The sequence below is a fragment of the Homalodisca vitripennis genome, chromosome X, assembly GCF_021130785.1.
Source record: "Homalodisca vitripennis isolate AUS2020 chromosome X, UT_GWSS_2.1, whole genome shotgun sequence".
In the NCBI taxonomy this organism is placed as follows: Eukaryota; Metazoa; Arthropoda; class Insecta; order Hemiptera; family Cicadellidae; genus Homalodisca; species Homalodisca vitripennis.
Genome location: NC_060215.1, coordinates 85845701 through 85866751, shown reverse-complemented (window position 1 = coordinate 85866751; position 21051 = coordinate 85845701). Strand labels below are relative to the sequence as shown.

General features: G+C 34.4%; 1 protein-coding gene across 1 annotated transcript in view; it reads left to right on the top strand.

Moving 5' to 3' along the window:
• The first annotated feature begins 219 nt into the window (after window positions 1-219).
• The window catches only part of LOC124369298 (ER degradation-enhancing alpha-mannosidase-like protein 1), a 146172-nt gene continuing 125340 nt past the window's right edge, over window positions 220-21051 (top strand). The window contains exon 1 of the mRNA XM_046827234.1: window positions 220-581. Within this exon, the coding sequence (XP_046683190.1) occupies window positions 298-581 (284 nt within the window). The 5' untranslated portion in view covers window positions 220-297. The remainder of the gene's footprint in view (window positions 582-21051) is intronic.

Sequence of the window (21051 nt, the reverse complement as noted above, 5' to 3'; positions counted from 1 at the left end):
AATTAAATTGCGTTTAAACCGTGACTGTAAATAATAAATCGACAGAAACGTAATTAATTCTAATCAGGAAAGCGTAACAGTAATAGTCTCTTATATATATAACAGTATATACATTACACTATGGATGTTAAGAATGGGAAACTCTTAGTATCTTTTTTACGTGCACTGATGTAATTGGCAGTCTCTTGGCAAATAGGAAACGATTATTCTGTAAAGTTTACATTCGTAGGTTAAATTTGAACGGTTTGATAGTAGAGTAGTTGATGTTGAAGACCAAAAGGATGGTTTTGTCCATGAATGAGAAATATGTTCTCACTGTATTATTTTCGACATATATTAATTTTAATTTTTTTAAAAAGTTGGTCTGAAAGCCTTAATAATTTTAACGTTTTTACAAATGAGGCTTTGGACTATCTGGAGTCTAGGTATGGACCATATCCTGAAAAGTTAAGGTTAGATATGCTGAATAAGGCAAAAGAAATGTTTTATTTTGGGTATGATAACTATTTAGAGCATGCCTTTCCTTTGGATGAACTAAATCCAATATTTTGTAAAGGTCGGGGTCCAGATCATGACAATCCGTAAGTATTATTGATACTACTTAAGATGTTTTACCTTTGAAATTGTGTTTAGGTATGAATAACTATAAACTAGTCAACTATAGTCTAGAATAATAGAATGGGTAAATATGAAATTGTTTTAAGAAGTTGTTTCTTTACAATCTTTATACATTCACAATATAAAAAACACAAATGCACATCCCTAGTTGGTCTGAAATCCTTGAAGTAGTTGATTGTGTTTGAAAAGCCAGTTGATTGTGTGCTACAGTTATCCACAAAGCACAGTGAGTTATTACATGGGATGCTAGTTTATACAGCACTGAACTTGCTATGAAATGCTTGTATAAGTTAACAACTACAGATAACATTAAAAAACAAATAATGAAAAGTACAGTAGGCCTACACAAATAGAACAACATAATAACTTCTAGCCTTTTGAAAATATTAAAGAGCATTTTTATTTGTGTATTATCACCCCTAATATCACATAGGCAATATTGCTTAATTTTTTTGAGAAGGACAAGTACCACACAATAACACTGTAATAATCGTAAAAACACATATACACACACACATATTGATACACGCAGTGAAGTTCCTTCATTTTAAGTTTTTTGTTTGTGTGCTATTTAAAATAAATGTTTAGCCTATTGAGTAGTAAAATTAAGTATCAACTTTAACACTGCCACTGGCTTTTAAGCGATTATCGACGGATTTTCCAAATTGCACTTAGAGTTTTTTTTATGTATTAACTATTGTAATATGACCTCTCACAGCAAGTCTATTTCTACTTTGTTTGAACTAAAACAATGTAAATTTAAAGATAAAGATCCAAGGTTTCATATTATACCATAAAACATTCTATAGTACTATTAAATTGGTCATTAGAACATTTTAAACTTGGGCATTCCCATTTCTGAACGCCATTTTTGTATGTAATTATTGAACGTGCAAATATTACTGCATGTGTGTGAAAAACCCCTGTCGAGAGTTTACATTTTACACGATAATGCGTGTTGTTATTGGGAAGAGTGTATTCATGGCTTTTAGAAACATTGTTTCTATAGCCTGTAAACAAATAAATGTTATACAATAGTTGTTTGAAAAGGTTATGTTTTGTAAAATCCCAAAATTCTAATGCGTCATTAAAATCTTAATTGAATTTCATTATTTTTGTACTCTGTTGTTTCCTGAAAGTAGTGAAAATCATATCGAAACAGAGAAGAACTTCTCCAAGCAAAAATATCACCACTAAAGATGAATTATTATTTTATTTTCATTCTGTTGTACAATCACCAATTCATCTAGTACATAAGAATTACACATTGTGTGGTTGCCATAGTGATTTCTCGGTTGTTATTACACCATTTGTCAATACGTGTATTGTTTGTTATTTATTTGTAGCTTTAGATATTTAATTGTTTAGTGTGTATAAATAAACGTTTGTGTAGTGTTTTATAAATTATTTTAGTGAAAAATGTGGAAGTTTGTGTGAGGTTTTACCTGCAGGTTGGCCTATGCTTGTGTAGGTTCAATATTTTTGTTGCGTAGTAAATAAATTATCTTACATTTCATAATGAGTGTTAATTTGAACTGTAGTGGCATTAGGAATGTACTGGGTAGTGAATTAGAAAAAAATATTAGTTTGGTAGATTTGGATGAAGTTTTATCTGACTTGTATGAACCATTCACTAGTAAATTAATTGTGCCTTATCCTACTAACTTTGAAAGTAATAAAGACAAAAATACATTGTTGTACATTTTTGTAAACTTATATAAATGCACTTTCAATAGGACTATACATAGTTTTTGTGTGGAAACAAAATGTTACCTAAAAAGGTTACAGACTTTATTTGAGTTTTTGATTTAGTAAAATTCCAAAAAGTGTTTGACATAGAAAAGATTGGTTTGTAACAAACTTTTATAAATATATTATTTTCTTCTTCACATATTTACATTTTAGTAAAACAAAATTAGTTCATCCAATAGAATCAAAATTGTAATTATAGATAGACAAAATAGTGCAATTTAAGAGAATTTTATAGATTTTGTAGTTTAATAGATATATCATTAAAAACTACCAACAAACTTCTTTAACTTTTAATATTTTTTGATCATTTGTGAGTTAGACATGCAACAAAACTTTTGTATATTTTGGAATTATTGAAATAAATTTCACATTTCCTGTGAGGGTGCTATACATTGGAGAAAAATTTATGCTTTACTACATTTTATTTTAATACATTTATTTTTAAAAGTAAAATTCAATTTTTTTAAATTTATTTATTCTTTGAAATGACAACAATTACAAATCATTTTATTCTTAAATGCAAAAACCCTATTGGGTTTATCTGCATTTCACTAAATATACTATTACTTATTTTATGCTTTGAGTTTTAATACAAGAGTAAACACCTCACCAATAATGCAGTTAGAATATAAAAATAATAAATCCAAATTTCAAATTAACATACCAAAATTTCTCAAGAAAAACAATAGCAATAATTAATTAACATTTATAAAAAATAACTTGATCCTAACAACAATAAATAAATATTCAAGGATAACAATAACAACAACAAAAACAACAAACAGAAGAAACAAATATAAAATATGCATAATTTAACTCAATAACAATATACCCAAAAACATGTTAAAGCTCAGATAAAATCATTCAAATAACAACAAATAAATAAATATATACAAGTTACCTTAATTGTATTTGAAAATTATTTTCAATAACATTTATAATAACAATCGTAACAAAACTATCAACAATCAACAACAAAACAACACAACAACAACCAGTAATATTAAATTTCATTTTTCCATAACAACTCTTTTAATGCAACTTTAAACAATTTACAGCGCTTAGCATTTTTAACATTGTTTGGAAGCATGTTAAAAACTGTAGGCACATAAACTTCCAGAGTTGTACTTCCATATTTGTTGCTGAATTTAGGTATAACAAGATAGTTTTTTCTGACCGAGTAAGGATGTGTCAACTCTTAAATAATCATTAATTATTAAAAATTTAAACAATTTGTCTACTTTTAATCGATTTAAGTTTTGGAAAACATCAGCATCTGGTAAAACTTTCAAATTATTTGGCATAATACATTTAAGTGTCTGTCTTTGTATGCTTTCTATACTTTTTAAATGATAGTTGGATGCATTGCCCCAAGCTCTGAGCCCATATCTTATAACAGATTCACACAGTGCATCATATATTGTTAACAGTGTTTTACAGGGCAGATATTGCTTTAAGTAGTATAGTTTACAAGAGCAGACTCTGACCTTTTGACAGGCACTTTCTATGTGCCTATCCCACTTGAAATTGTGATCAACCAGTACCCCTAAATATTTAAAAACTTTAACATTTTCTAAAATACTACACTGACAATTATTAAAAATATATGTTTTAGCATGTAAACAATTATAATCATGATGTTTAATTTCAACAATTTTACATTCAAATGATGGTGAGTGTATATGCATTAATTTTGATTTAGCGGCATTTATAATTAACCCATTGTCATGGCACCAGCATATGAGACTATTAAAATCCATTTGCGTGTTTTCCTTAGCCTCTGTTATGTTTTTATGAGAAGTTACCAAAATTTTGTCATCAGCGTACATATAAATTTTACACTTTTTTATTATACTTGCTACACTATTTACATAAATTATATACAACAGTGTTCCCAAAATACTTCCCTGAGGCACTCCTGATGTCATGTTCCTGTGAAAAACAGTTTCCAATTTTAACTATCAATTTTCTATTATTCAGGTAATCTTCAAACCAATCAAGAAATTTCCCTCTTATTCCCACTGCTCTCAGAGATTCAACTATTTTATTGAACTGAAGTGTATCAAATGCTTTAGAAAAATCTATAAAGGTAACCAATATTTGTTTTCCACTATCAATTTCCTTGTTAACATAATTAGAAAAATCTTTTAACAAGGTTTATGTACTTTTATTTCGTTGAAATCCATACTGGCAATCATCAATTATCCTGTTACCTCTTAAATATCTATTCAAACCATTTGCTATGTAATGCTCCATAACTTTATCTACAGCAGAGAGTATTGAAATGGGCCGATAGTTCTGGTATGTTGTGTGACATCCAGACTTGTATATAGGTCTAACATTTGCTATTTTAAGTTTATTTGGGACTTTGCCTTCTGATATTGACTTGTTTATTATAACTGATAGTGGCTCTGAGAGACTTACAGAGAATCTCTTTAAATCCATCATTCTGATGCCAGGACTTTTCTTCTTCATTCTTCCCAAAATATTTTCAATTTGTTTTGCATTTGAGTATGGTATATACAACGATATATTGCATGACATAACAGGGTTATTTATTAATACATTTCTCTGCATTTGATAAGTCTTTGTATTACATTTATGTGTTATGCTGCTTATATCTTTTGTATAAATCGTTCCAAATTTCTCACATATGTTCTCTAATGTACCTACTTTATTCAACGTGTATCTATGTATTGTATCATCAATATTCATCTTTCTCTTTCTTCCCAAAATTTCATTAATTTCGTCCCATGTTCTTTTGATATCCTTTTTATTTTTTTCTAAATTTTCTTTATGAAATTTCCTTTTTGCCCAAACAATGTTTTTATTTATTTTATTCCTTAATATTTTGTATTCTTTCTGAATGTCTTTATTTTCTGGCTTATTTTGAAGTTGCTTGAAATGATTCAATATTAAATTCATTTGTTGCAAACTAAATTATCTCTAGAGACAGTGATATTTTTAAAATGTCCGTATCTAGAAAAATAGAGGAGCAGTGATAAGAAATATAATGATAAGCAAATAAGAAACTTAGAAAATCACTCAAAGTTCCTGTCATTTTGGGACAAATTATGGCTAGTTCCATGGTTAATGTACTATGGGTTATGAACATACATAATACAATCATGAAAATAAGTTAAATAATTTAATAAAATAATTCAATTTAATGTTTAGTTATAGTTAGTAATGCAACAAGTGCGGGTTGGGAATTCCTCATCTTTAATATTTCTCAAGGCTCCAGTGTAATAAGTGGCCAATACTAAAATAAATCAAATATAAAATATTTGACTTATTTTTTATTCATAATTAATCATTGCCAGCTGTTTTTTTGTAACGGATAACGATATAGTTGAAAATGATTTTAATTCAATAAAATAAAATCATTTATGAAGTGAGTAGATACAGTGACATCGGTAATAACAGTGGCAATTAACATGCGTTTTTGTCTATAATTCTTTTACGTATAAAATATAGCTTCACTATAATACAATCTTAAAAGTTTATAACATAATTCAGTTCAACATTATTGTTCCAAATGAATTAAAATAAAGTTAATCATGTGTATGGTATTTGAGTAATTGCCACTGGAGATGGGAAATAATGTTATTCGTCAATAATCTATTACAAAATAATGTGTCTAGGTATTATGTTCCAGTAACCTATTACCATGGTAACATGCTACCAGCCAATCCAATCTCAGTGTTATCATGATGCTTACTGAAATGACGTTACTAAGTTGCAAGTAAACTGAGACAAAATCTATATGTATGGGTCTATTTATGTATAGTATACAAAAATTTAACTAAGTCACTACAATGTAATATTTAGACTGATAGACTAATAAAATTTTAAACTGGTTCTTTCAAATTTTCACTTTACAATACACTTATTGGGTACTACTCAGTCCTTGTTTACTATTTTAAGCCTATAAATACATACGTATTATAAATTAAAAATGTTAAAGTCGACATTAATGAGCACTCACGTGATCTGAGATGGGTTTTTGGTACTATCTCGAGGGATGTTTTCCTTTTTTTTGCCAGCAGTGTGGGGTGACGCTGAAGGTGCCACTGAAGTCCGCAGTTATGGCCAGGGGTATTTCTGATTGGTACTTTCCCGACCTAGATCATTTCCCAGATCGTTCGACAGAAAAAGAAACACATCCCTTGTGATAGTACTCAAATTCAATCAAGTTCAGATCATGTGAGCGCTTGCTTGTAAAGGTTATCTCGGTACTACTAGTAATATATTTATGATAACCTAATCTAAATTTACTTATATCGTGTAATAACATTCCATAGCTTATTAGTTCCATTCCTAGCCTCATTGCTTGTACAAAATCACCTTGTCTATCACTGGTTACTGAGTAACCTAATCCAAGAAAGATGTTATGAGAACACCTAATAATTAGTTCAGCTGTTACTGAAATAACAGTGTTGCTGGTAACACGTTATCTTGGCAGTAGGTTACAACTGAATTACCTGTCACTGACACTAATACTGCCCGTCTTTAATGGCCACAAGTACAATTGGGATGTACATGTTTTATTGTGTCACAAGATGTCAGGCACATTTATCCTTCAAAATAGTAAAAAGTAAGTAATTATTAGGCCTACACAGTTTTCTTTTGATCATAAAATTATTACTTTTTAATGTTTAAAAACATCCAACCTATTCTGTAATTTTAAATACCTATGACGTAATTTTTTTTCACCGAGGGAAAGAGACTAGTGTCCCCGCACTTAGTCCTAAAAGGACCTTTTCGCCTCCCTAACTTATATTTGTATCCTCAGAATCTAAGACTTTTACAGAAGCCGATCAGATTCAAGGGCTCCTGTTCTACGATGTCTTGGGGCCAAGGAGATATGCCCTTAGGAATCTTTTTCGAATTTTAGATATGTCAGGACAGTTTAGCCAAATATGCTCTTCTAATTCCTCCTCTTCTCCGCAGAGTCTGCATTCATTGGATCGTTAAGAATTGTTCCATAGCTGTCTCCATTAATTGTTATGTTACTTGGTCGAAAGCTCCTTCAATGTCCATAAAGACGCTGACAAGAGCTTCCTTTTCATTGAAGGTGTTCTCCACCACTTCCACTAAGCTGTGGAGAGTGGTGGCAGTTAATCTACCTTCTATTTATTTATTTATTACATGAACATTAAGAACAGTAATTTGTCAAGTTACAATAAGTAGAATTAAGGAGATGTGTTCATTGATTCCAGGAACTCTTCTATCTTGTACACAGGATTCTTCAACAGGAATTCTTTAAGCAAGCTCTTCAGTCTGTTGCCAGTCAGGGTCCGGAAGTGGTCTGGAAGGAGGTTTTTCAGTTTTTGGCCTACGTATGACGGTTTTTTCTCGAAGAGGGCTGTTCTATGTTGGGGTAGGACGAATCTAGAGGCATGGCGTGTGGGGTAGCTGTGAAGGTCCATGTGAGTCTGCAGGTTTAGTGTGTCTGCATATAAAATGGCTTCATAGATGTAGAGCGCAGGTACTGTTAGTATGCCTAGGGTCTGATAGGCTTGACGACAGCTTTGCTGGGACTCCAGGTTTGCAATTGTCCTAATTGCCTTCTTTTGTAGTACAAGTACTCTCTTCAGATTTCCCGAGGAGCTTCCCCAGATTGTAAGACCATATCTAATATGAGATTCTACTAGAGCGTAGTATGCCATTTTTGCCGCTTCCTGAGTGCCAACCCATTTAATGTGTTTAACAATATAGACACCAGTGCTGATTTTATTGCAGATGTTGTTTACATGCTTTGCCCATGTGAGTCCATTATCTAGAGTTATTCCTAGAAACTTAATCTGATCAGCCACTGCTACATTGGGGATACTAGTGGGTAGAATTTTTTTTCTGCTAAAATGTACTTGTGTTGTCTTGTCAGGGTTTATTGCTAAATCATTTTGTTTACCGTAGGCTAGTGGGTAGAATTTTTTTTCTGCTAAAATGTACTTGTGTTGTCTTGTCAGGGTTTATTGCTAAATCATTTTGTTTACCGTAGGCTATGGCTTTTTGAAGAGATGCAACAGAGTTATCGTACAATTCTTGAGCTGTGTCATTTTTTAAAAGGAGGGTTGTATCGTCTACATACATTATGCAGCTGGTACTGTAGTTGTGAATTAGAGCTGGGAAGTCGTTAGTCAACAAAATGAATAGAATAGGTCCCAGCACGGATCCCTGAGGAACTCCTCTTGTTATTGGTTTAGGATCTGATCTGAACATGGTAGTAAGGCCAGCTGTAGTATGTTGGATGTCTACAACTTGGGATCTCTCTTTAAGGTAGCTGACAAACCATTTGTTTTCTAAGCCTCTTACTCCTAAAGTTATAAGTTTTTTAGAGATCAGCTCATGTCCCAAACAGTCGAAAGCCTTGCTGTAGTCTAAAAATAAGGCTGTTACAAATTGTCCTTCATCTATGCTGTCGATTATAGACTCAACAAGGCTTATGATGGCAGAAATAGTTGATTTTCCTTTTTGGAATCCCTGCTGACAGTCAGTAATTAAGGCTTGATTTTTGAGATGGGTCATTAACCTGTTTAGTACTATTTTTTCTATAATTTTTGAAAAAGTTGAAATTAATGATATGGGCCTGTAATTTTTGGGTCGGTTTTTGGTCTTTTTTATGCTTTGGATATACCCTGGAGACTTTCAGTTTGGTTGGAAACTGCCCTAATGAGAAAGATTTATTTATTATGGATGTGAGAGGGGTAGTTAATTCTTCTGCATAGTGTTTTACGGTTTTTGATGAGAATTCATCTATGCCACTGGATGGTTTGTTTTTTAAGCTATGTATGACTTGATTTACTTCTTTGCATGTTGTGGGAGTCAGATAAAATGATTGTGTTAAAGGAGTGTTTGAAGGGTTTTGATCCTCTTCCAGTCTGCAGCCTCCCAATTGTTGATTGTTCTGTTGAACTGTTACTTCTGCTATTTGAGTAAAGTAAGTGTTGAATTGGTCAGCTACCTGAATCGGATTGTCAACAACTGTATTGTTGATGTTGAGCTTAGGGCAGTTTTGACTAGGTTGTTTGGCATTTCTTTCTGTGTTTATAAGATCCCATACAGCTTTTGATTTATTGTTAGAGGTAATTATTTTCTGTGCATTAGCATTTTGCTGTAATGTCCTTAGTGTGATGTCATACGTCTTTTTTATGTTTACCATTGTTGCTTTGTCTTGTGCCTTTCCAGTTAATTCATAGGTTTTCAGGGCCCGTAAGTAGGCAGCTTTGATCTCAGCTGATTCTCGGTCATAGTAGTCAATAGGCTTGCTTTTTGTTTTATTTTTGTTCTTCCTTTGTGGGCAAGATATGTCCAAGGCAGTTCGCAGTGCTCCTTCGAAATTGTTAAAGGCTGATTCTGCATCTTCGGCATTGTGGACAGCATCCCAGTTTTTTATGGAGAGCAGGGATTTCAGCTGGTCAAGGTTTTTCCTACCCATTTGTCGCCTTAGAGTTTGTGAAGTGGTATTATTTTTGCTGAAGACCAGACTGCACATTTGAGCTGTATGATCTGATAGCCCAGTTTGTAAGACTGTTGTACTAAGGTCATGGTCTGGAATATTAGTACATATGCAGTCAATTGATGTGCTTGTGTCAGGTGTAATGCGAGTTGCTGGGAGAGGAATTCTTCTCATATTTTGTGTTGCCAACTCATTTTCAAGCATCAGGTTGTCATGGTTATTAGGTTTTAAACTGTCAATGTTTATGTCTCCCACCAGAATTAATGACTTATTATGAGCTTGATAATGGTCCAGGATGTTCGATAGGATGTCCAAGCTAGTTTGAATATTTACACCTGGGGGACGGTAAACACCAAGGAGATAAAGATGCTTCCCATTGTTTGTGATATGAACCATTGCAGCCTCAAATAGTTTTTCTTCACAATGGTTAGTAATGTCAATTGCTTCTGTGTCATTTGTTAGGTTGTCCTTACAATAAATAGCTACTCCCCCTAGTTTATGTTCTCTTCTACAGTACTCAGACACAAGTGTGAAGCCTTCAAGTTTTGTGTTTTCAATATCACTTTGTTTGAGGCCATGCTCTGTTAAAACTACAAGGCTGGGGCATATTTCACTTAACAGGTGATTTAGCCGGTTTATTTTTGTAGACAGGCCTCTTATGTTCTGATGACATATTGTTAGGCTATAATTTTCTTCTGCTGAGTGTTGCCTAAAAAACAGTTTCTATCTTCTGAGAATGAGTTAATGGGATCTCCCGTTCCAGTGACATCATGAGCAGGAATGGAGTGCAGACTGGTTGAAATATTCAAATAGTGCTGGTTGATTCTAGTGTAGTAGTCAATGTGCTTAGTAAAGAAATCTTCCAGGTTTTCATTGTCAGGTCGTATTCTTGCAGTCATCGGGGGTAGTCTTTCTTTCACAGTGCTTGAAGGATAAGTTGATGGGTGGGGTTCCTTTTTGTTGGTTGGAGTAGATGTTATAAGTGACTTGGGGGTTTGGTCTTCAAAAGGGGTTTTTGCATTAGGAACAGAGGTTTTCATTTTTTTTACTTGAAGGGAAACACTGAATTTGTTCTCTTCTTTCTTAAAAACTGGTTTCTTTATATTTTTGAACTGAGTTTTATTTTTATGTATTGGCATTTTCAATTCAGGGGCACACTCTTCTGTGATTTTTGTTACTGTTAGGTTCTTTACGGTTGCTTCAAGATTTTTCAACTTTTCTTCCAAAATGATGTGATGATTTTTTAAATAACCCATTTCCAGAAGAAGAGAGGGGGAAACATCTTCTACATATTCATGTTGAGATAGACTGAGTGGGTGTACTAGTAAGTTTTCATCCCTAATGTGTTTATTGATTATTTTTTCCATAGTTTTCACTATGAAGAAGGTTAGGCTTATGGGTATGTTAAGGTTGGGTTGAGTCGGATCCCTATCTTTTTATGACACAAACACCACAAGTGCTGTTCTCCAGTTCTTTGGAATAAATCCTAGGGCGTAGCTGCTTCTAATCAGAATAATCAGAGTATTTAATAAGATATCCAACCCTTCTTGAAAAAGGGCCGGAAAAGCTCCATTTGTCCCAGGAGATTTAAATGATTTAAAGGATCTTATTGCCCATTTATTTCTTTCAGATGTGAATATTCTTTTTACTGCTGTTTGGAATTGGCTGCTGACCAGATCTCTCCCTGATTAGAGAATAAGAATCCTCATTTCGAGGCAAATAATGACCCGGAAAGTGTGTTTCCAACAGTAACTCTAAAGTCTCCTTCTTGTTCACTGTAAGTTCACTGTTGGCCTTTGCTAAGGTCACCAGTGGGTTAGAGTGATCAGATTAGACAGTTTTGTTAAGCCTAGTAGCCTCTGGCAGGCTATTATTTTTTTTGCAAAAATTCCTTTAGGTTCTTCTTTTATTTATCTTAATTTCCTTTTTATATTCATTTAAAGCATGAAGATCTGTCCTTTTTGCCCATTTTAATAATTTCCTAGTGTTGTTTTTAAGTGTTTATAACCTCCCAGTCCATCAAGGCACATCTTTCTTTAGTCTGTTTTGTCTGAGAGGACAGTTTTTCTCGTAGGTTTTTATGATAGCTTGTTCAACTAGTTGAGCAGTTCTAAATCGAGTTCATTTTTCTGGTAGGGTTCTTATTTTCTCCAACTCTTTGGCTAGGGACACTCGGTATCCCCTACAGTTGGTGGATTTAGGAACCCTGTGAGTCACGTTCACCTAAACTCCCACCTCTATGTCGAACCTAATGGGGCAGTGATCCAAAGGTGAGGCCTCCTCTGATACGTGCCACCCTACTATGTTTATACTTTTTAGTTCTTTAGATAAGGTCAATCCTCTGATGTGACCTGTGGATCCAAGTTTCATGGATTAGGGCGATATCCAGTCCTTTTGTGATAAACCTCCTACTCAAGATGTTGGTTGCGTCCTTGGCATGGTGAAGGTTTAACTGTATGAGGCGCATACTTACACCTTTTTATCACCTTCCCCTGGTAGTCCATCCCTGTCCATCCTCTTGGATTGTTTGGGGACAGTGCTCCCTTTTCTTCCCCTTACCGAAACAGATGGTCCTTTCAGAGAGGGGTCCCTTCTTCAGGAGGAGGGAGCAAGTAGGTTTTTCTTTGTGAACCGTAGTGCTGGCTTCAAGAGTAGACCTCTCAGGTAAGGTATGTATAGATTGCTCTGATACCTTTTCAGTCTCTTCCACTTCCATCTCCTCAGCGGTGTTCTTTTCTTTGGTGACAGTCTCAGATTTTTCTGGTCTCCGCCACCTTTTTTGGTTTTTCAGTGTTCTCCTGGTGTTTCTTCTTCAGTCTTAACTGAATTTTCCCAAACTTGTAGCTGATCCATGGACTCTTTTTCAAGCTTGCTTGTTGATGTGCAGTCGACTACCAGAGTAAGCAGCACTGACTTTCCCTTGTTACTTCTACACAGGACATTCCATTTACCAACCTATAGCTCTTTATTTTGTGCTTTCAAGAACTTCAATATCTTATCAGTGGATTCATTTATGCTATGTGGAAAATAGGCAGTCGCGATTCTTGCACGAGGAATTTCTCCCTCTGGTATAATCCTCAGACTGGCTCCTTTCCAAGGCTTAAGGGAATATTGCTTTCCTTTCAGTCATTCTGCTGTGTTATTATTTTCACAAGTGAAAATCAGATTTACAATTGTCTCAAGTGATCCCGTAGAAGCTTGGAGAGTTAGAACCCTGCTGTTCTTCCATGATCGCTTCCAGGATGAAGTTGTGAATATCTTCCATCTGTTCAGATGAGATTAGGGTTTCGGGAAAATCAGAGTGTAATATTCCCGCCCTAATGCCCTCTGTAGTTTGTTTATAAGAAGGTTATTGGGGAAGTGCAAATTGCTCTTTTCGTGATACCTGTCTCACTTCATTCCTTGTTTTATTTCTCTGATGAGCTTCTGGAGTGGAGCCATCAGAGTGAGGTCTCTTTGTTTTTCCCTCTCTTTGTCTGTTAAGGTATCTATTTTGACCTTCTGGGATTGGTTTTAAGGCCCAATCCCTGGCTTCTTCTTGAGAGTACTCTCTTTTTCGAAACCATGTTATTCGTTTCCTGGCGGCTCCACCCAATTTAGGCAATTCTGGGAACGGCCTTTCGGCTTTTGCTCCCTCTACTTTTTGGTGGTCATCCTCCAGTATGGCATCTTTTTCAGATGTGTTGACTCTGAAGTTTCAGGACTTCTGCTAGGAAGTCCACCTGTCTTCTTTGATTTTTCAGGACAGGTAGGATCAGCACCTTATTCCAGTCCCTCTATTTTTTGTGGATTTTCATCCACTTTTTGAGTTCTGATAGGGCTCTCTGGTTTGGTTTGAGCATTGTCCCACTCTACTTGGGGAAGGGTATGTTTAAACTGGAGGTCGCCAGGTATCCAGTGTTGCATATTAACGATAAGGAATTTCCCTTGACCACGCAGCTCTCGGCATATGCTGTTCCACCTTGGCTTGGAAGATAGAGAAATTAGGTTAGTAATAGAGAAGTATAGTAGAAGATAGATTTTTAGTAAGTTTTCCCGAAAGGTGAGGGTAGAATGAAAAGAAAAGTGAGCCTGGTAAGGATAGAAAAAAAGAAGCCTGCCAGTTCAGCGGAGCATGATCGGATTTTCATAGAAGACAAGATTTGGATCAGCCAGTTCCTAGGTGTGTGCGCACGAAAATACAGCACTTAAGAAGAGAGAAGGTGGCTGTGGATGTGCTTCATGGACGCTCTGGCTCGGCACATGTGTTGGGTTATGAAAACCTCACCACACCAACTTCTTCCACTCACCTCTATTTCCTTCACTCTTCCGATTCGCCCTACTCACTCCTCTCTGCCACTGGTGCACACAGCATAACACGGCTCGTACTTGCCTGATCCTGTCTACCTGTGTACTTGTTTTAACCCCCTTTTAGATTTGAATCATTACAACGGTACCTATATCTTAATTTTTCCAGGGATTTCTCTTCTTTATTACTTTCTTATAGACTATTGAGACATGATTATCATAAATTTATCTTGTATTAATACGAGGGCTATCTAGAAAGTAACAAATGTTTAGAATGTTTAGAAATAAAAAATTAACCAAGTGAAAAAGGAACATAAAATTATATATATTTAAAAGCTACACTCTTTGGTTATTTTTAAATGTAATCCCCGTTCAAATTGAGACATTTATCATAAAGTGACACAAGATTTTGATTCCAGCTTTGTAGAAATTTGCCGTTTGAGATCTTAACCACTGATTAACGCCATTGTGAAATTCATCGCTGGAAAGAGGTGGTCGTCGCTTGGTGTCAGATCTTGGCTATAAGATGGATGATCAAACACTTCCCAATCAAAATCATCCAAGACTTTTTGTGTATGATTGGCTGTATGGGGACATGCATTGTCGTTGAAAAACAAAATTCGTGAGCTCAATTTTCCCCTACGCTTGTTTTGTATCGCTTGCCGTAGCTTCTGTAATGTTTCACAGTACCTCTCTGTGTTGTTTATTGATCCTCGTTTAAGGAAATCAACTAGTATTACACCCTTAGCATCCCAAAAAATAGTTGCCATTGATTTTCAACATCAAATCTTCAGTCACTAGGCTAGGCCGATTGCTACAACTATCGTCATGAACATTGGTGTACCCATTTTTAAAGTCAATATACCACTGTCTTACATTTCCTTTGTTCATTATTCCATTTCCATAAACTTCAAAAAGTTGGCAATAGATTTCAATTGCTTTATGGTTTTTTGCCAACAAAAACCTTATCACTGAGCGCACTTCACAACTGGAGGGATTTTAAATTGCAGCACACATTCATTAATCACAATGAGAAAAGTAAAAGAGATACAGAACGCACGCAACTACAGCTCAATGTGTACTGAACGCCAGAGGGTCTTGACAACAAGATGCGGCTGTAGCCCTGTCCACTGCCGCACCATTCAAAAATGTCTGTTACTTTCTGGATAGCCCTCATAGTTATGATCTCTCAATCTCATTTACACCTCTTAACTCTCTAATTTTCTACAAGTCTGTTTCACACCTTGTTTTACTGCATGCTCAAGGTCAAATTTAGAAAAGTCCAAGTGTAGGTAACCAATTTCAGTTATTTTTTAAGCCTCTCTTATAGTTTAGTTCATAATAAACTAGCTTGTGATCCATTATTTTCATACCTCTGTGGTCTCATATATCAGACGAATTAATCACACTACTTCTCTTGAAACTAGTCGAGTCGTCCACTGTGATGTGGACTGAACACTCGATTGTCTCTCATTTTGGTTTATTAATTAACAGAATTTGAATAGTATTTGATTTGTTTAAGAGTCAGCTTAAGTACTTGGCTTGACTACATATGTTTGATAGTAGGTCTATATTGGTATCCCCAAATATATAACACACTTAACTTAGACTGCAAGGACCACAAACAGAGATTTAAGCAATAAGGCAAGGCAGGTACTAAGGCAAACAATATTAAACACTTTGAGGCCTGTAGTCCCAAATAAGCTAGTATATGCTTATGAGCTGAGTTAAAACATATGCAGGATGTTTAGATAAGAGAAGTTTTTGTAATTTTTAAGTAAACAAATACAAGCAGTACAGAAAGTGAGTGTGATCTGTACAATAAGTAGTGATGGAAAACTGATTTACTCAGTTGTTGGAAAAAGCTGATTCAATCGGTTGGTGTTTTTCGCATTTGTTGACATTTTTGGTCTAGTTGTTTTGTTCAAATTATTGAAACCAGTTGGACAGTTTCATTTAGTTGGTTTCATTAGATCAACTGTTCTACTAGTTACTCTACTATGTTGTAATCTTCAAGGCTTTGGATTAGAAGATATACTAATTATGCCACAGAATGTGAAGATTTATTCTTTAAACTATTTTAGCTGTTATTGAAAGTATGTTTTACAATTACCAATATATTTAATAATTTACTGTGTCATTACGATAAAGGGGATTAGTTTATTTAATATAGTTGTTTACACTTTAGTGTAATTTGGTGTCAATTCTAGTAAATATTTATTTTTAACCCTATTTCCTTTCGTAAGTTTATATTAGGTTGGTAATTGTATCTTTAAAAAAATTGTATCTGAGTCCAATTATCAGCAATGTTGGCACGGACATGGAAGAACTCATTTACAAAGTTATTACTAGACAAACCATTTATTGATTGATGTTCACTTCTTCTGCAATAATTTTCACGGACACTCTTCGATCAGGTCGTACGAGTTCACACACCCTGGTCAAGTTGACATCCGTCCGTGAGGTTGACGATCTTCCACTACGGTCTTCATCTTCAAAATTCGTTCAGCCTTACTAAACATTTTATTCCAACGAAAAACTTGAGCTCTTGACATAAACTCCTCTCCAAAAGTCTTCTGAAGCTTACCATAAGTTTTCGTTGCGTTTTCACCCAATAAAGTCATAAAGTCATTTATTAATCATTCAACAATTTACAAAATTGTAATAGATTTTGTCAGAACAGAACATACAGTTATCACTTAGGCCTATTTAACCTATGTTAAAATTACATGAAAGGTACTCATTTAAATTATAAAATGGGTTTTTGAGTAACAAGCGTCTTAAATTGGTAACAAATTTTGCAAATGGCATTCCCCTTAATTCAAGATTCAAGATATTTTATTGTCATTAAGCACAATACATATTATGCAATAGACAAAGTCAACTTATTATATAGCCTACTTTAATCTAGGCACAGTTATAGGACAAAATACAGTATTGCCAGCTAGAACTAAATAACAATAATATAAATGTGAATAAAAACAATTAAATTACAATTAAATAATTTAAAAATGTATACAATATGTGCTAACAATCCTAATCTTAAATTAACAATGGATTAAAAACTTAGTGAGCTAATATAACAGGCTAGGTAATCTTCAATAGTGTAAAAAGCTTTATTTTTCAGCCACTTTGCAATGGTAACTTTAAAATTATTAAGTGTAACATTCCATGCTTTCTCTGGTAATTTATTAAATAATGTTATACTGAAAAATATCTGGCTGTTTTTGGTCTTTTCGAGTCTGACTGGGGGTAGATCGAGTAAAGGTGATGACACAGGTAACTTATTAAAAAGTGTAATGCCAAATGAAGAGTGATAGCTCGCAGTTTTGGTAAGTCTACATAGAACCAGATCAAGTTTATCCACATTCCTAGTCTCATATTGGTGTATATCACCTCTTAATCTATACGAAACAATATTTTTCTTTACTAAAACTAAAACTTCAAATATGTACAAATTAATTACTGTAAGGATATCAGTTTCAACAAAAAGAGGTTTACAATGGGCTAGAGATTCAGAATAACTAAGTATTCTCAGAGCTCTCTTCTGTAACATCAAAACTTTTCCTATACCAGTTCCATTTCCCCAGATAACAAGGCCATATCTTAAATTAACTAATAAATATATTACTCTGCTTAATTTTTTACAAACAACATCAATATGTACATTCCAACTTAGCCTAGAATCAATATGCAATCCGAGTAAGACCACAGAAGTATCACAGCCCTCAGGAATATTATTTACAGATTTAAGGGTAACATACAAGCGCTTGGTTTTATCAGAATTTAAAAAGAAACCATTGGCATCAAACCAGGAGATTGCCTGTGTCAATGAATTATTTACAGATGTAGCTAAGGGTGTTATGTCATTTGAGTTATTACGACTTAACAAGGTAGTATCATCAGCATACATAGTAATGTGACAGGGAATATTACTACTTAGGTCATTAATCATTACCAAAAAAAGTACAGGCCCCAATACAGAGCCCTGAGGTACGCCAGCTGTTACATAAGCAGTATGAGAGGATTTATCACCTATATGTACAATTTGTCTACGATTTTCTAAGTATGATTTGAATATAGCTAGTTCTTAACCATGAAATCCATAGTACTCTAATTTCTTCAACAATATATCATGCCTTACCACATCAAAAGCTTTGGTCAGGTCACAAAGCGTGACTTGAGCATTGTAAGCATCTTCCAAAGTTAGTAATAAATGGCCTACTAAGGTATCAACAGCTTGAGTAGTAGATCTGCCAGTTTGAAAACCATATTGATCATTACAGAAAATATTATTAGTTTCAAAATATTTACATACCTGTTTTTTAAGTACTTTCTCAAATATTTTTCCTATAACAGGAATACAAGATATAGGCCTATAGCTATTTGGCAGATGGTGCTCTCCTTTCTTATATACAGGTACAACTCTTGAGATTTTAAGACAATCAGGAAATACCCCTTCTTCTATACAACGATTTATACAATAAGACAGAGGATAAGCTATAAATTCACTCACATGTTTAATTAAATCACTAGATAGGCCATACATATCCTTCGATGAGGATTTATTCAATGATAATATTAACCCATGCACATCATCAGTTGACAGAGGAGAGAACTCACAGCGGGCACTTAAGCCTAAGCTGCCGGCATTTTCTAAATAGACAAGAGAGCTATTCACTGACGCACTTACTTTGGCATTTATTTCTTCGACCGAAGAGATGAAGAAGCTGTTGAAGTCATCAGGGGAGATGTCAGGAGCTTTACCGCAGCTAGTAGTCCTCTTCTGGGCTTTATTAATAACAGTCCACGCAGCCTTGCACTTATTCGTTGACCCTTCAATAAAGTTCTCATTACTATGTTTCTTTGCTTCCCTTAAAGCACATCTGTATTGTTTCTTCATTAATTGCAGCTGATTGAAAATGGCATTATTTCCAGTTAGGTCAGATATATTTCTGTAAGCAAGTATGCGGTTCTTCATAACTTCTAACTGAGGTGTATACCATGACATATCTTTACTTGATTGAACTCTACTATTTTTACTGCCTTGTATGAGTGGAAAACAAGTTTCAAATATATTTAAAATATGTGACAAAAAAATTTCAATTAAGTCTTCAGCAGATACATAGGAATAAAGAAAGTCCCAATTCACAGAAGACATAAGGTTTTAAAGTTAAGAATTTTCAGAGGAGTGATTGCTCTGAAAGACACAGGTGTCAACAGCTTTACGAGTAGAATTACCTTTGCTGTGCCAAAAGGAAAAAATGCAAAGGTGCAGAGCATCATAGTCAGAAACTTCTGGCTTGAAAACATTTATGTTGTACTCATGAGGCAGGTAGTTAGTTATAATGTTGTCAAGGCAGGCCTTTCCTCTTATAGGCTTATTATTAATGCAGTAAAGATTAAACCGTCTTAACAGGTTTAAGAAGCTAGTAACTGATACTTTCTTTGTTAAAATATCAAACTCAGAGTTAAAGTCACCACATAGAATTAGTTTGCATTTAAGCCGTACCAGGTATGTGAGCATCAATAAAAGCTGTTGTAGAAACAAGTCTGTATTTCCGTACGGTGATCTATAAAGAGACACAATAATTGTGCTTGAGCCTAATAACTTGATACCAGTTGCTTCAAAACTTAGTTCAATACAAAATTGGTGTAGATCAATAGGTTCATAGTCAATCTTGTTATGCAGCATGATCATGACACCACCTCTAATCCGATTCTCTCGGCAAAAACAATTATCCAGAGTGATGTCTTCGGGTATATAAAACTTTACTTCATGATGCCTTAACCAATGTTCACTCAGACACAACACGTCAAATTGATAATTGCTTAATAAAATTTCTAGGTCTTCAATTTTGTGTTCCAAACCTTGAATATTAAGGTAGAACAAATTACAGTTAAGCCTATTCTGTTTGGACACCGGTAGTAGGTTGGCAATATTTCTCCTATAGTCATCCATAGAAACCTCCAGAGAATCAACCTTATATGCAGGATAACAATTATCTATAGTGGTATGGCTGGGTGTAAGTCTTTGGTTAGGTAGCTTCTCACGATCTTCAAAACAATGCAATTCTTCACTTACTAGGTGTACAGTTTTATTAACCAAAACTGGCTTTGTCAAAGTACTATTCAACTTTACTGTATTATAGTTGCGTCTTGACCCTGTCCCAAAAAAGAATTCTTAGGTACAGAACTGTGATCCCTACGAGGATATATAAAGCGACTAATGTAGACACCTACAGGCCAGAAATCAGCATCAAAAACTTTGGACCACAAGGATAGGGGACCACAATGTAACGCAAAAAGAAATGGCATACCGTTGCGCAATATTATGTGGTTCCATTTCAGTGATGAGAGACACAAATATGTATTAAATTATTACAACACAACTGTAAACTGAGCAGTTGCATCGATGTGCCGCTTGGACTAGAAGCAGCTTATAGATCAAGGTTAAAGATATTGTACCTATGCAAGCCTGCAGCGTTGCCACATCTTGCAAAGAAAATCAGTATCATTACTTTATTGTTGGATCTTGTATTTCTTTTTCCTGTGTACTTCATTATAGTTACATTGACAAATCGATCAGATGTAGAACAAGGTATACATTCTTTGTTTGAAGGTTATTTTTGACAATGGAAGGATTGTGAAGGAATTTTTCCGGACATTTGCCATCGTTCAGTGAAACAAGAAATCAGTAACACTACGTTTCGAGATCTGCAATCTGAAGGTATATATAATTACAAACTAGGTTAAAATAAACAAATCATACCAAAGCGTTGTGGCACGCCTAAGTCAGGAATCACAACCACCATGTTCTTTGTCAACTTCACTATCTCTAAAAACTATACACGACACTAATCATTAAAACTGAACTATAGAATACAGGTCACAATACGTCTGCGTTCATCTACCAACCACCTACGACTGAC